General features: G+C 32.6%; 1 protein-coding gene across 1 annotated transcript; it reads right to left on the bottom strand.

Annotated features, from left to right (window-relative positions):
* Positions 1-543: 543 nt before the first annotated feature.
* On the bottom strand, positions 544-16,972 carry LOC114324252 (cytochrome c1, heme protein, mitochondrial-like). Its single transcript, XM_028272046.2, has 5 exons — positions 16,891-16,972; positions 16,786-16,833; positions 16,310-16,455; positions 8,832-9,124; positions 544-1,801 (listed from the first exon to the last, which is right to left on the bottom strand). The coding sequence occupies exons 1-5, from the start codon at positions 16,954-16,956 to the stop codon at positions 1,419-1,421; spliced, it is 936 nt and encodes a 311-aa protein (XP_028127847.1). The 5' UTR covers positions 16,957-16,972; the 3' UTR covers positions 544-1,418.
* Between the last annotated feature and the right edge of the window lie 105 nt (positions 16,973-17,077).

The raw sequence follows: 17,077 nt of genomic DNA, 5'->3' as shown, positions 1-17,077 counted from the left end.
CACCTTACAGGAAAATCTGGTAATATTCAGAAATATATTTTTTGATAAAATACACAAAATAAAAAATAATTAGACCTGCAGCTATCTCCAAAAAATAGTTAAACGCTTTATCGATAAAAAAATGCATTTTAGGGCAAGGTAGGGGCAGGGTCTTATTATTCAATCACATAGAACGTAAAAAAATAAAAAAAAAATAATTCTGAGAAAGATAATTGAACTCTAAAAAGATAGGGTACCATTCATGCATAGGTAATAAAAATAGGGTTAAGTAAATAAAAATGTTATAAATTAATCGTATTTGTAGTATTAACGTTATAGGACTCTAAATAAATTCAAATGAATGGTAGAAGACTGCAAATAAATATGTATTCCAATGTATATTAAGCGATTATATCAAGAGATCTAGAAAACAATATGTTGTTAATAGTAAAGTATCGATAGACCAGAAAGGAAGAAAATTTTTTTTGGCCAAAATGGAAACACTTTTCCCTGTATATACTTTATTTAAAGATACTAAACTAACTGTATATATATACCTCATAGACAAATTTGCCCGCTACATATTTTAAAACAATATAAAGTATCTAGTAACAAAATAGATAAAATAACAAACTAAAAATAAACAGAATAAATAACATCATAAATATCACAACGTAAAGGCACGTATCCGCTAGGTTGGCAGTTCGCGCTCCCTGCAACTGTTTAAATCGATACTGCATGCGCTCCTCTACATAAAAAACGCAACCGATTGGAGCACCAAGGCGGAGCGCGCACTGTTGTACGGGCCGGCAGCACGAACGCATCCACTATGTGGAGCAGTTGCAGGAGCGCGGAGTGCCAACATAGTGGGTACGTGCCTTAAAATATATCAAAAGAACACCGCACATATCTTAAGGAAAATATAATGTCATTCAAATTCAGTAAAATTTACATAAATAGATTCGTATCGAATTGACGGTAATTTCATATCATTGCGCCAACTCTGAATTTTTAATAATAAGCGCATAAATTGATATAAATAAATCTGAAATCAAATGGGTACGTACGTAAGATAGAGAGAGAAATAATATTTTAAAATACCCAAATTATCGGTAATCCATAAATCTTCTCCGGCTATTAAGCCTCTTGTTATATTAGTTTCACTAATCCGCTTAGGTCCCGCGGGGTTTAAGCTGTTTTGAATAGCGTCCAGAGTAATAATGATTGTGACTGACACTTTTATGAACTTCAAAAATGTGATTTCGATAAACTTTAATTGAAATTTGCGCCGTGACAAATTATAATTAAGAGTTGACGCAATGATATGAATTGAACGTTAATTTGAGACGAATCTATTCATGTAAATTTTATTGAATTTGGGTGACATTATATTTTCCATAAGATGTATGCGGTGTCCTTTAAACCCATCAAAATATCTATTAATGTTTGTCACATATGTGCTTATCGCCTTTAGGTCTATACTGAAATTTTCTGGCTCTGAGGGTCATGAATCTGAACCTGAACATAAACCACACGGCGACCATCAACATACTGCCCGCTGTTAGAAGTTTAACCATCATTCTCTGTCTTTGGTCAAACTCTGGCTCTCCTGCCCATTTTAGGAAAACGGTTACGTCTTTTGCTAACTGGCTTGCGTAGGCCGGTGTACCATCTGCATATTCAGCCGAGTCATCAAAGAGTGGTGGTCCCATGGCTGTGGCCCCTCCTATGAAGTATGGGTTGTAGTACTGTCCATCTCTGAGCACTACTCCTGCTGGAGGGTCGCAGTAGCCAGTAAGAAGAGAAAACACGTAGTCTTCGCCTAAATTAAAACAAAAAATGCAATATAAAGGTTTAAGTTTACTAATAAGGAAACATAATATTGGTTCTAAAATATCATTGTAGTTGAAGTAACAAAATATTGTAGCATAACAGTAGCAGAAGTATCTCCTCCTCCTTTATCTTTTCTCCTTTTTAACGATGTAGTAGAGATAGAGTAACAATGTACAAGAGGGTAAGTTTTGCACACTTAAAATGAAGACGTTCTTAAAGTAATGAATACAGAACGTCTGCTGATAAATATAGGGAGGAGAAAAACAAAATAGTTTGGTCATATACGTAGGACCTAAATCTCATCTATTTCTTCTTATAATACAAGGAAAAGTAGGGAAAAAGAGATGAATTGGTCGAAAGGAACTTTGGTTTCTGTGTGATTCTCCAGTAGAAGAATTATTTTGCGCAGCAGCCGATAGAGGAAAGCTTCAGGAAATTGTAAACATGATGATGGACAACGTCTGAATACGAATACGGCACAAGAAGAACAATGTAGTGGCATCATGTAAGTCGTCTGACCACGTCTGTCCAATTATCTCTCCCCAGGCGGAGAAGAACTGCATCGAAAAATATACGACCTAAGAATATGGATTTGGGAATAAGAAAGAATTCCATAAAAAGGGTGGATATTTCCTATTCTAAAAAATCGTGATTTCACACAATGCATCAATTAATGCATCAATTATACAGGAGTATCACTGTTAAATAGCTGATACAAAATATTGTCATTATTAATCAGACAATTAAATTTCAAAATACACTGATACTAAAATAGGAGACTACAAGCAGGGATTTAGAGAGGAAAGGTCAACAATAAACGCAATACCTACATATAATTACACAGTCAATTGAGAAGTATTACGAATATCATATCGACTTATACATCCTTTTCGTAGATTTCAAGCAAGCATTTGACTGCCTAATAAAACCCGACCTAAAGAATACATGAAAAACCTAGATATCCTAATGAAATTCATAAAGCTTACGAAAATGGCACTGTAAGGATCGACGGCAGCAATAATAACAGATGACGACATCTATAAAATCATAGGAATAAGAAACTGGAGTATGACAGGGTGATACTCTATTAACGTCACTATTTGGATGGCGTACGCTGACGAAATAGCATTGATTAGTAGAAACCTAAACAAATAAAAGGAAGAATTTTGCGTAGATTTGCAAAGAAGCATCCAAGAGTGGTTTTGCAATAAATCAAAATAAAAAAATAAAAAATACAGTTAATATGACAAGGATGAATATTGGTTCAATCGTTTTCGTCAAATCTTTAGACGTTAATTTTACTGCCTTTTCTTCAATGCAAATTAATGAAATTTTGCAGACATGTGCATTTGAGAGAACAATACACGAATAGTCAATAAAAAAAATTAGGTTTATTAATTATTGTTTAAATAAAAAAAAGATTTTAATGGAAACTGCTTAAATTCTCTTGTGTTTTACAATGTAGAAACTTAAAACTTTTACAGATTGTAGCTAATTATATGAACTATACATAATTTCACTTTTTACGTTATTTGTTTACGTTATGCTTCATAAATAAACAATAAAGTTTTTTTATCCAGTTTCTGTCCGATTTCTATCCAGTTTTCAGCGGAAGAAAGTAATGGCAACGTAGAGAGTCGAATGCTGCCCTTAGTATTGTCGTGGGCTTTGACTGTCCATAAAACGGAAGGTTCGACTGTTGACTACGCTGTCGTGAACTTGGGCCCGAAAATGTTTTCGTAAGGACAGGCTTACGTTGCATTGAGCCGAGTGCGATCATTAAGGTACGTATTCATACAAGGGTGAACCCCGCTCGGTGTAGCTGCTCAAATGGATACGGCATGCGCTCCCCTACATATAATCCGCAAACCGGTTGAAACGAAGAGGGTGAGCACTGAGCGACGATCACCGACGTATCCACTATGTGGAACTGCTACACCGAGCGAGGTTTACTCTTGTATGGATACGTACCTTTAGACGGCTTGCGCATCTAAGAACTGCATTGCGAGAAATTAACAGGGTCTACACCGTGCAATAGTAAAACATTAGAAGAGATGGAAAGACTGCGAAAACTGTAATAGGTGTAAATAATGATTTTGATTCAAGAAATGTATGAAAAAATTACAGAAAATGTACAATGTATGTAGTACAACAATGTATCAAAAGTTGAAATAAATGCAAAAATGTGTCTATCATATACTTACATCCCTTTTTTTAACATGACGACATATTTTAATGTTTGAAAAGTGTAAGACTAAAAAGTAAAAAATAAAATAATATGAAAAAAAAATTGTAAGAAACGTTTTTCTTTAGTTATGAGTAGTGTTGCCCAAAATCGGTCTTGGTCTTGCAGTCTTGGTCTTGTTCTTGCGTTTTCGCAAGACCAAGACCAAGACCAAGACCGCCTAATTTTAGCAAGACCAAGACCAAGACTTACCGTGCAAGACTTGAGCAAGAACAAGACTAAGTCTGCGAGACTCTTGCGTCTTGCAGTTAGAACTGAGGGTCGTTTTAGGGAGTATATAAGTTCGGCTATATTCTTAGATATTCTATGAGAAACAAAAAAAAATTGTAACAACAATTTTGAAAATTGGACTTTACGAACAATACCATAAACATACATAGCGAATCAAAATTTATATTAAAAGAACACTCGACACATTTGACATGTACTCAGAGGTCATTAAAAAATAAAAAACTTTAGTACACTTTCTCAGCAGCCGACTTCTTTGCTCTGAAATTAATTGTCCTGGTTTTGAGAATAGTCGTGTTCTAATCATATTCATATAACACAACATTCCTGCGTTGCGAGGCCTACTAGGTCTGGATCCCGCGTATGAAAAAAAAGTTGATTAATAGCAAGCTGAAAATTTGTTAATAGCTTAAGGGTGTCTAGTTGGACAAACTTTGATATATAGGAACACTGGAACAGGGGAAGTTTTAATTGTGGAACAGGTTAAAAATTTGGAACGGTCAGACCACGAAAACGTCACATGCATTTTGTCCGACAGAACTTCCAATTGATTTTTTACCCTTTCATTAAACTCTCATGCAAAAATCGGGCTGCTGTTTATCACCAAATGGGAATTATAATGAGTGGAACACGTAGAATATGTCAAATGACAGGAATTATGACAGGTGATAAATAGCAGTCTCATTTTTGCATGAGAGTTTAATGAAAGGGTAACAAATCAATTTTTAAGTTCTGTCGGACAAAATACATGTGACGTTTTCGTGGCCTGGCGGTTCCAAATTTTTAACCTGTTCCACAATTAAAACTTTCCCTGTTCCAGTGTTCCCATATATCAAAGTTTGTCCATTTGTCCGACTAGACACCCTTAAGCTATTAACAAATTTTCAAGTTGCTTTTAATCAACTTTTTTTTCATACGCGGGATCCAGACTCCAGACCTAGTAATATCGAATATCGTATCCAAACTTTTTAAAAATATGTCACCTTAGCACTTATATAAATTGACAAAAATAATTTTTTTCATTATTAGTTTTCTAGGAATCTAACCAGAAATTTTATCAGTATGCATTATAAAGCGCGTGATACACACGCAATCTTTAAGTACGCGGGTTTAAAGATCGCGGACTTACTCGGCTCGCCGTCGATGATACACGGCAGACTTAAAGTACGCGGTTTTAAAGATCGCGGTCTCCGTCGGTAGCAAAAAATTTAGAAACTGTCCTCGTGGTTAAACTTTTTATTTTCTGTGTACCTAATTTTGCTGAAATCTTATGTTTTTTAGTAGAGTTTGATTATTTTTTTGATCAGGTTTTGTTAAATAGAAGAATAATTTGATTTTTTATAAGTGTGGTAAAGCAGCCTATAAATAATTAGGTTCACTCAAAACCAAATAATCAAAATAATTTAGTATAGCTTAAAATAGTGTTTTACGGTTTTCTCAAAACTTATAAAATGTAACTTGTCTCCTTTCAATAATAAACGATTGAATTATTTCTAGGCAATTTGCTTAATTAGTGAAAATATAAGTGTAACTTTAAACGCAAAAACATGATGGCTCGAGGCTCGCGGCTCGTGGCAGTGATACAAGTACGGGTTACGAGTAAGATTTCAAACTTGTTGGATCGACGGCGTACTTACTCGGCGGACTTAAAGTACACGTACTTGCGGTGATACACGCGCGAAAAAGGTCGCGAGCCATAAGTTCGCGTACTTACTCGCGTGTGTATCACCCCTTTTATAGTAAGACTATTATGTATTGTTTCTGCTGCACAGTCAGCAGAAACAATACATAATAGTCTTACTATGTATAATGTATAATAATGTATACTGATGTGTCCTGCGTTATGAGGTCACTCGACTAAACAAAATTTTTGCTGAAACAGCGCGGCTATTATTTGTAAGTATCATAACCAGACAAAAGTATAGACATAATGCCGGATATCGTATAAACATAATACCGAAATTTTATTTTAACGATATACACTTCTCCAAGAAATTAACGCACCACCTTAAAAAACAGGTCATTTTTAATGGCTCAAATTTTCTAAACCTGTTGTCCAATTTAAGTGATTTTTTTAAATATTTTGTCTTATTCTTTATAAATATCGCAGTAATACATAATAGATATTGTTGCTAGACAGGTCAATTAATTATTGTCAGTGTATACAGGGTGTACCAATCAAACTGTGTTTTTCTCACTCTGTGGAATATTGTAGCATTATGCTAACTTATTATTCTAGCATGCAATAGCATACTGAAATTAAAGCCCAACTATAGCCTCATATTTTCTTAACAGTATGTTTTTTATTCATTCACTTATAATGGATAATACAAAAGTTAGATCCTTTTTTCTTTTTTAACTAACCATGTTCTTCATCAATACAGAATGTTTTTAAATAAGTATGGCAAAATTTAATGGGTAATTCTGCACGAAAAAGTAATGACAGTTTGCTTCATAAACGTTTACTTTCTAAATGCTTTGTTTACCAAATAGGGGAGGTTGAAATTTGTCTTACAAACTGACGATTTATTTATTGCTCTAAAACCGGTTGAGATATGCAAATGAAATTTTGTGGATTGTAAGAGGTAGTTTTAACTTTAGTTAGTTAAAACATAGGCAGGGATCACTTAGATCGTGGGTTCAAACCCCACCCGGTGTCAGTTGTTTCGATATATATTAATTTGGCTAGTCTTTACTATGGCTATGATATTCAAGTTTAAAATGTACCTCTTTGTTACGTTGTTCTAACATATTCAATAGGCTAATGGGCAACTGCGAGACTTGCAAGACTCTTGCTGCAAGACCAAGACCAAGACCAAGACCGGGAGCGCAATACCAAGACCAAGACCAAGACCAGGTGTATTGGCGCAAGACCAAGACCAAGACTGTCTAAGTCTCGTCTTGGTCTTGCATTTGGACAACACTAGTTATGAATGACCAAAATTTAAAAATATAATAAAAAAATCAACTAAAAAGCAAAAAATAAAAAAATATCAAACTCGAGGGATTATTCGAAAAAAACGTTCGTTAAAAAAATGAAAAAATCTAACACATTCGTTAAAGAAAACGCTATCCTCAAACGCTATCCTCAAACCGTTTATTCGATGAAGACGCGCCCCACGCTTTTCTTTAACGAATGTGTTAGATTTTTTCATTTTTTTAACGAACGTTTTTTTCGGATAATCCTTCGAGTTTGATATTTTTTTATTTTTTGCTTTTTAGTTGATTTTTTTATAATATTTTAAATTTTAGTCACTCATAACTAAAGAAAAGCGTTTCTAAAAATTTGTTTTTTCATATTTTTTAAAATTAAAAGCATATGTTCTAAGCAGTCTTCGTAGCAATTGTTTTATGGTTTCTATATAAGGGATATACATACAACTCTCACAAATATCTGGTATGGTGGAGGAATTCATCAGGAGACAGACGAATCAATTCATTATAGAACATTCGCAAAACTGACGGCAGACCTAATAAGCAAAGGCAGGAAACAGTCAAAGCCATAATAGGTCTGCTAACAGGGCACTGTAAGTTGAATAGGCACTTAAAGCTGATAGGATTGTCAGATGATGATCTATGCAGACTATGTCACCTAGAGGAAGAAACAAAAGAGCACATTTGGTGTCAGTATGCTGTACCTACTAGGTTAAATTTTCAAAAACGTGGATAGTACACAATAACTTAAAAACTAATGAATTATCTCTAACTGAAAACTAATGACTATTGATTATTAACATTACTATTAATATAATCATGATACATAATAGTAATGACCTACAAAGATTAATTAAATAATTCGAAGATATGGCGCTCATATACAACATGGTGATCTCAACAGAGAAAACTAAATCGATAGTGATATCAGCACAACCGAGACGATGTAAACTGGTCGCAAATAACAAAATAATAGAACAAGTGATAGAAACGGAATACTTGGGAATAAAACTGTCAAGCTACGGAAAAGTGGAAGAGGAAGTACAGAAACAAGTGAACATGGCGAACAGAGCAGCAGGATGTCCCAACAACACATTCTGGAGAAACAAATACCTCACAAGGAAACGAAAACCAGGATACTTATATGTATAAATCAACAGTAGAACCGATAATGACGTACATAACAGAAACAAGAGCAGATACGGAGAAGACAAAAAGACTGCTGGAAACAGCAGCAATGAAAGTCTTACGAAAAATAATAAACCAAACTCTAAAAGACAGAGTAAGAAGTGAGGAAATACGAGCGAGATGTGGTATAAAGGAAATAAACATGTGGACCAAAAGAAGAAAAACAGGATGGAATCAACACATAGAAAGAATGACAGAAAATAGAATAGTACGAAGCAAAACAGAATAGCAAAAGATAAATCGCCAAATGGAAGAAGATCATTGGGACGACCGAGGAAAAGATGGTCAAACAACGTTAAAAACTGAAGGAAAAGAGGCATGGGCCTATTTATAAAATAGAAAGAAGAAGAATATGATAATATTAATTATAAATTTCATGAACTTATATGCAAGATATGGTGTCAATATATAGTTTGTTGCTTACCGTGTGTTCTACCAAGAACAACGTAACTCAAATCTGCAGGATATGCCCCATTGTTAGCAGCTCGAGCAGCTTCTTCGTTGGGATATGGAGGACGGAAGAAATCGGATAGCTTTCCTGGTCTCTCGTACATATTTCCTTCTTCGTCAGGACCATCTACTATCATCTGCTCTTGCGCTTCAGCTTTTGCTTCTGCTTCAGTATGAGTCACTCCTACTAGATGTCTGTAAGCCACATACCTCAAGGAATGACAGGAAATGCATGCTTGTTTGTAGACCTCGTAGCCCCTTCTGATACTGTAAGTGAAATAAATGTTAATTTATACAGGGTGGTTCATCTTATCCACCTCGGTCTCTGTACGGAAAACCACTTGATATTTTAAAAAAACTTCTTCACATAAATATACAGGGCCTTTAATACTACAACCTAAAAATAATGCGAATTATACAGGGTGTTCCAAAAAAGAGTGGTATATCAAAGTTATATTTTTTCTTATAGAATGCCCTATATCTGATGACATTATTGAATTGACTTTAAAAATAAGCTATACTTTCATAAGGGTTCCCTATACCTAAATACCGGGTGTTTTGATTTATTTCAATTTTTATAAAAATGTAAGGTTTTAGAAAAAAAAATAAATATCTACGAATCTAACAAGCAGTAACAAATTCTTTCTTGGATCTTAATAATAGACTATTTAGCATACTTAAACAGATGCTTATTGCAACAACATTTCTTATAGGGTGGTCAAAATATGAAATTGTTCTATTAACAAATTCAAGCTGTAATAACTTACTTATTTTAAATGGAACACCCTGTATCTTCCTAGTCTATGGCGTAGAAAGTTTACTTAGTTTTTAATTTGTATAAGAGTTTCCTATACCTATCTTTTTACAGGGTGGTCAAAATATTAGATTGTTCCATTAAAAAATTCAAGCTGTAATAACTTAATTATTTTAAATAGAACACCCTGTACCTTACTAGTCTGTCGCGTAGAAAATTTACTTAGCTTTCAATTCTTATTAGGGTGTCCTATACCTATCTTTTTACAGGGTGGTCAAAATATTAGATTGTTCTATTAAAAAATTCAAGCTGTAATAACTTACTTATTTTAAATGGAACACCCTATATTTTACTAGTCTATCGCGTACAAAATTTATTTAGCTTTCAATTCTAATTAGGGTTTCCTATACCTATCTCCCTTCATTTTTTAAATATTTAAAGATTTCCTAATTTGTAACCTTTAAAAATTAGAATTAAGTACTTACCTATAAAAAATATGTCGTGTTTATGTACAACACATCACCAACACCGGCAATATGCTTAGACAAGATACTGTCATTAATAAACTTTTCATTGTTATCATTTAATCACACAGAGTGTTGTATTATTTTAGTTGATTTTGGCCTACATGTGACATTGAATAATATGTTTATATTAAGGCTATGGGTACATAATTCGCAAATATTTTACGTGTATCCCTACTTTTTCTGCCTTTACACGGCAAATTACGTGTAGTAAAATTCACACTGGTGTGGATATGTAAACATTACTAGAATGTCATTCTACTTGAAAATGTCATAATTAATTTAAAGAGATGGCTTTTGAATGTTCTTGGATAACTGTTATTTTTATAATTGCAAATTATTAATTCAGTTAATAAATGTGATAATTTTTTCACTAACTATGTTTTCAGTGATTGTAATAATTTATTTGTAGAACAAAAACTAATAATCAATCGAGAAAAGAGGAAAAGTGTTAAAGTGATTTTTTAATAATATGTTGTTATTTTGGAACGCTTACAATTTTGAACATCTCTAACAACAAAATACTTGGATCACAGGATATATCTGATGTATTCTCTGCTTGGATCTTTCACAAATAATACGCAATAAATAACTTTTTATTAAGTTCACGTCTTAAATCAATTATTTATCAAATACACTATATATCAATAATATTTAATCAATTTCTCAAAATATTCCCGATGCAATGTCAAATATTTAAAATTGTCACTGATTGTCAGTGTCTGACTGACAATATATGCTGACAATATTATATTCGGTTGAGTGCGTTGTAAGACAAAGACAGATTTGGAAAATATTACCACGGCATTGTGTTCATTTTTTTCAAATCCTGAAAAAACCAATAAATATTTTTGAAAAATTTAAACGCAGAATGAAAGACTAAATTATTACCGAGGGCCGAAAGTCCCTTAGAATAAATAAAAAGTTTATTTTGAATGAGATATTTGAATTTAAAAATCACACTAAATTTTCTCTTAGTTTTTTCACCCCTGTAACTTATTAAAATAAACATTGTAGAAGTTCTCAGGGACTTTCGGCCCTCGCTAATAACGTAATCTTTCATTCTGCGTTTAAATTTTTCCAAAATACTTATTAGTTTTCTCAGGATTTGAAAAAAATTAATCCCCATTTGAATAGCATTGCAGCCGAAAATACGTTCCGATCCTCTTAAACTGCATACCCTATATTAGATGCCGTATTCTGGAAGATATTTAAATTATATTTCATTCCGTATAAGTATTTTCCATATCTTATCCCAACGGTTATTGAGTAAATTTAAGAACACCACTTTTTGTTTGAATCTTTGAATCGCAATTACAAACAATTAAATGCAATGGCTACTTTGACGAAAACGAGTCTATTGTACAAAAATATGTAAAAATGGGTATTTACAGAATAACATGGGAATATATATTTACAGAATAACATGTGTATTGAGAATATTTACATGGAATTGAAGAGATTTTAAATATCTTCCATTATAAAGAATAGAATATCGAGTATGTCATTTAAAATAAGAACACTCTGTGTGATTAAATGATAAACATGTGAATTTTATTATTTAAACTATCTTGACTAAGATACTTAAGTATATTGCCGGTGTTGGTGATGTGTTGTACTAAGTTGTACATAACCACGACATAGGTACTTAATTCTAATTTTTAAAGCTTACAAATTAGGAAATCTTTGAATATTTAAAAAATGAAGGGAGATAGGTATATGAAACCCTAATAAGAATTGAAAGCTAAGTACATTTTCTACGCGACAGCCTAGTAAGAGACAGGGTGTTCCATTTAAAATAAGTAAGTTATTACAGCTTGAATTTGTTAATAGAACAGTCTAATATTTTGACCACCCTGTAAAAAGATAGGTATAACCCTAATACAAATTGAAAGCTAAGTAAATTTTCTACGCGATAGACTAGTAAGATATAGGGTGTTCCATTTAAAATAAGTAAGTTATTACAGCTTGAATTTGTTAATAGAACAATCTCATATTTTGACCACCCTGTAAGAAATGTTGTTGCAAGAAGCATCTGCTTAAGTATGTATTATAGTCGGTTATCAAGATCCAAAAAATAATTTGTTACTGCTTCTTAAATTCGTAGATATTTATTTTTTTCTAAAACCTTACATTTTTATAAAAATCGAAATAAATCAAAACACCCTGTATTTAGGTATAGGGAACCCTTATGAAAGTATAGCTTATTTTTTAAGGTCAATTCAATAATGTCATCAGATATAGGGCATTCCGTAAGAAAAAATAAAACTTTGATATACCACTATTTTTTGGAGCACCCTGTATAATTCACATATTTTTAGATTGTAGTATTAAAGGCCGTGTATATTTCTGTGAAGAAATTTTTTTAAAATATCAAGTGGCTTTCTGCACAGAGAACAGAGACCGGGGCGAATAAGATGAACCACCTTGTATATACACGAAACTTTATGAAATGTTTTACACCTTAATATTTTTTCACTATAAACAGCTTGACTTTTTCCAGGAAGAAGACAACAGATGCCTTGTTTACCATAAAACAGTTAAAAAAGAAATACCATTAGAAGAAAAGGCACACGACCCAGTCCAAGACAAGAGCTATGGAGATGTATTGAAAGAGAAATACACGTACATCAAAGTCAGGACTTATATCGGATTGAACGAAAGTTGTTGAGTGACGATTGGTTTGCATCAAGGTTCTTCACGGAGTCCCTACGTCCTTAATCTTGTTATGGAAGACAAGGAAGGTAACGGAGGAAATTCCTCAGCCAATGTTCTTTGCAGATGTTATCGTGTAAATGGAGAAGAGCAAAGACATGTTGGAGGAGAAGTTGTAGGGTTGGAGTACGGATATTGAAGAGGAAGATCTTAAGGATAGCAGGAAAAATAAAGTTATGTGGTTTACAGGAACATGAATGCTTAGTGAATCGAATTGATTGGGGAAAAGTAAGAACAAGTAGGAGACTTTAAATATCTTCGAGCCCTACATATTAAGGAAAAGGATACTAGGTCGAAAATTCGTTCACAGGATATAGGCTCGTTGGTGTAACTTGAAGCGAATATAAGCTAAGTACTTTGTGATCGAAATATTGGATAAGACAAGACAAAGAAAGGGCAAGATTAAGAACAAAATAATTAGGAAAGGAGATGGGATGACTACAGTTTCAAAATGTAGGTATTTTGATGTAGCGAACTTACTTTTGATCTTTTTCTGCAGAGGATTAAAATCTAACCACAACCGGAGAGAACATACCCAAACATAAAATATAGCAATCATAAATAATATAAACCATCACAATTTTAAACATTATTTAATGGGACCAATCCATCAGCAAAGAAAATAAAGAGAGGATATATGAGACTATTGTGAAAAGTATTACTCTAACTAGGGGTGGGCAAAGTGCGGCCCTCGGGCCGCATGCGGCCTTTTATACATTTTCTTGCGACCCGCGGAAAAAAGTGAAATATTTTCTTTTAAAGTTTTTTTTAATCATTGCTAATATTAATAAATAAATATAGATAATGCAGCTATTAACACAGCTAATATAATTAACACTTTCGCAGCGATTGATTTTTCCGCAAATTTTCAACATAACGCGGGCAATTATTTGAGTTTCCGGCAGAGTTTTGTCGCCTGTCTGAATGAAATCCACGAAATTTCAACAAATGGAAACGATATTTTAGAAGTAGTCTGGAACTGTTTGAAAAATTTTAAATTAGCGCGGTAACCACCTAGTAAGTGTAACAACTAATGGAGCACCATATTTAAGAGAAGCAAGGAGCAAATATTGTAATTTTGAGAAAACTTTAAGCGTACGTCCATGAACAATTTTCAGAACATCAGTTATTATTTTTCACTGCTTAATCCATGAGCAGGTATTGTGCAAAAATATTTTGTAAGTAGTCAACGCAACGTCATTTCAATTATAACCAATATTGTTAATTATTCGTTCAATAGGATTAAATCATCGTGCATATTTTTATATTATTTAATTCTTCCAAAGAAAACAAAAACAATGAAGGGAATCTAAGATTTTTCAAATTTATAGCTTTGTTTATATTGATTTAAATGACGCATGTTAGATATTACGTATGATGCGTGTTTGCATATAAGCACGGAATTTCTCTTCAGATATTTAGTAATTAATAGCAATGTGAAAATAGAATCTACTATTTTATTTGGGAATAAACCACAATTTAAGTTTGAAATTAAATTTATTTGACGTTTAAAACATTAATAAATTAAACTAATTAAATAAATGCTTAATTTTTTAAGGTTTTGTATTTTGATAACGATTACCGAAGTGGCAATCTAAACGTCAAGTAAATTCAATTTCAAACTTAAATTGTGGCTTATTCCCAAATATAAGATGTAACAAGGAAATAGCTTCAGAACAATATTAGGGAAAAAAGAAATAGGTTCATAGATAAAATAAAAATAAATAAATATATAGATACAAGATACACATATATTTGAGGGAAATACCATCCTTAATTAAGTGCGAATGCTGTTTAGGCGGAAGGGGTACGGTTTGAAAAATTTGAAATTTTTGATTTTTTTATTATTTTAAATGAAAGTACATAACTATATTTATTTTAAACTTTATTTTAAATTAAAGTACATAAATAAAGAAATAAATAAATAAACTTCAAGAATACTCTCTAAAATTTTCAGCTTGACCGGAGTAAAATTACCGGAAGTAAATCATCATTAATATCCCTACCTACGACTCGATTTGCAGTAGCTTGAGCGTAGTGAGAAACGTTCAACAGCTGTTCCCGTCTCTTTTGTAAATTACTCTGCGATTCAAGAACATATTCCGGCGTGCATCACTTTACAATTTGACAGACAAAAAATAAATTGAAATAAAAGTTGTCAAACCAAACGCGTTTTTCTCAAAACTGCTTTTTTCAGAGGTGGTGGACATTGTAACTCAAAAACTACCTACTTGACAGATACACCTGAAATTTTTCATAGATTTTCTTTAAACATTTCGTGAGGTAACTCTGATATGTTTTGGTTAACAATAATCAATATGTTGATTTTCACCCTTTTTACAAAAATTTCGTTATTTTGACTTGTATTTTGAGTGATATCAAAAACTCAAAAATCGTTGAAAGTAAAAAACTCAACAGCGTTACCTCGAGAAACTCATAAGCTAATAAAATATTTTTGACTTTTTGTTTCATATGATCCATTTCCGAGTTATACTGCAAAATCCCTTTTTTTGGGCTGCCTGTAAAAATTTGCCAGCGTTGGCTTATTTTTCAATATTTGGTGTTGAATTTTTTTTTTAATAATCTTTGAATTGTACTGAATATGTTTATTTAATTTAAAAATAAAACAATTCTACCATAATTTCAAACAAAATTCAAGAAAAGGTACTTGAAATGTTGATTTCAAACCATGCCCCCCCCCTTTAAACAAAATTAGTAAAAAGTTAAAAATTCGAACATGTTAAGGTAACAAATATTGCGGCCCTCGGTAATAAACCAAAAATATTTTGTGTCCCTTACTAAAAAAAGTTTGCCCACCCGTGCTCTATACAGATGTAAGGTCACCGAAAGAAAGAACACGAGCAACGCTGAAAGCAACGGAAATGGATTTTTAGAGAAGACCAGCAGGAAGATCTAGAAGAGAAAGGATAATCAACGAACGCATTAGAGAAATAATGGGAATCAATAGAACAATCGCGGATGACTTGTCAACAAAACAACTTATCTGGTTCGGGTAACAATGAATTCCATAGAAAATACTAAAATTGGAAAGAGAAAACGAGGTAGACAAAAAATTTGGAGCGATGGAATAGACAAAGATCTGAAAGAAAGAAATAGAAGACGAAGTGGCGATTGACAGTCGGAAAATGGCGGAGAATGTTATAAACCGACATTTAGTAGTAGTAGGTAGATCTAATAATATACTTTTGCAGGGCAAATAATTAAAAAACACAATTTACTTTACATTACAAAATTACAGTGTGTAGGTAGACTGAGAGCAGACAGAAGAAGTAGAGGTAGACCACCTACACGATGAACAGACGACGACGTCAAAAGACTTGCTGGGAATTGGTTGCAGGAAACCCAAGATCGACAAAACTGGAAGAAATTAGGGGAGGCCTATGTTCAACTTTGGATGCAGAAGGCTAGATGATGATGGTGATAAGAATATATACCTACCTTGCATGGTCTAATGCAGTAAATAGTCCTTGATGTCCCCATCTATTTTTTGGCGGATGCAATTCTAATATAGATGCTCTAACAGAACTGTTTAATGTACATATTAAAACACCTGTTCCTCCAATTAATAATCCAAAGGCACCAATCTGAAAACATAATTGGCAGCATTATAAAATAAACGGAAACAAAATTCTATTTTCTGGAATGTGCAAGATAAGAAACTTTCTGCTTTTTTTGTAATATAATGCGGTAGCTTTTTGTCCTTGTTTAAACGCGTTATACACGTTTCCAGAAAATATTTCTAGAAATTTCTTGAAAAATTTGTATTTAGTTACAAAAATTATTACAAATAATTAGATTCGATTAAAAATGAGTCCTTCAGAGGAGACTTCTAAAAACTCTATAAATTTTTAGAATTTTTCACACTTAAAAGATAGTATCTACAAAAAATAATAATAACAAGAAGTAGATCTTACCGCTTTCTTTTGCCAATTCTTTGATTTTTTCGAAAAATAAGTCTTTATCTGCAATCAATTTTTTTTATTATTTTATGACACTAAAATTAAATTAGAAAATTTTACCTTTCTAATAAAACTAGTATTGACTGGACTTACACGTAAAATAAAATTTTTTTGTAGATGTGACATAATTATTAAAAACGAATTTCGACTGTCAATGTCATAATGTCATAATGCCATTTACAGTTAAATAAAATAAATCAAAAAGAGAAGAATATGTCCAAAGTAAAAATTTCCGCATATTATGATG

This window comes from Diabrotica virgifera, chromosome 7 (genome assembly GCF_917563875.1).
Source record: "Diabrotica virgifera virgifera chromosome 7, PGI_DIABVI_V3a".
In the NCBI taxonomy this organism is placed as follows: Eukaryota; Metazoa; Arthropoda; class Insecta; order Coleoptera; family Chrysomelidae; genus Diabrotica; species Diabrotica virgifera.
Note: the sequence above shows the minus strand (reverse complement) of the source record. Positions and strands in the feature narration are given on the sequence as shown.

Excerpts from the sequence above, each read along its gene's own strand:
- LOC114324252 (XM_028272046.2), bottom strand. The coding sequence starts at position 16,956 with ATGTCACATCTACAAAAAAATTTTATTTTACGTGTAAGTCCAGTCAAT. Across the intron at positions 16,456-16,785 it reads AGAATTGGCAAAAGAAAGCG|ATTGGTGCCTTTGGATTATT; the intron begins GTAAGATCTACT and ends TTATGTTTTCAG. Across the intron at positions 1,802-8,831 it reads TGTTCTTGGTAGAACACACG|GCGAAGACTACGTGTTTTCT; the intron begins GTAAGCAACAAA and ends GTTTTAATTTAG.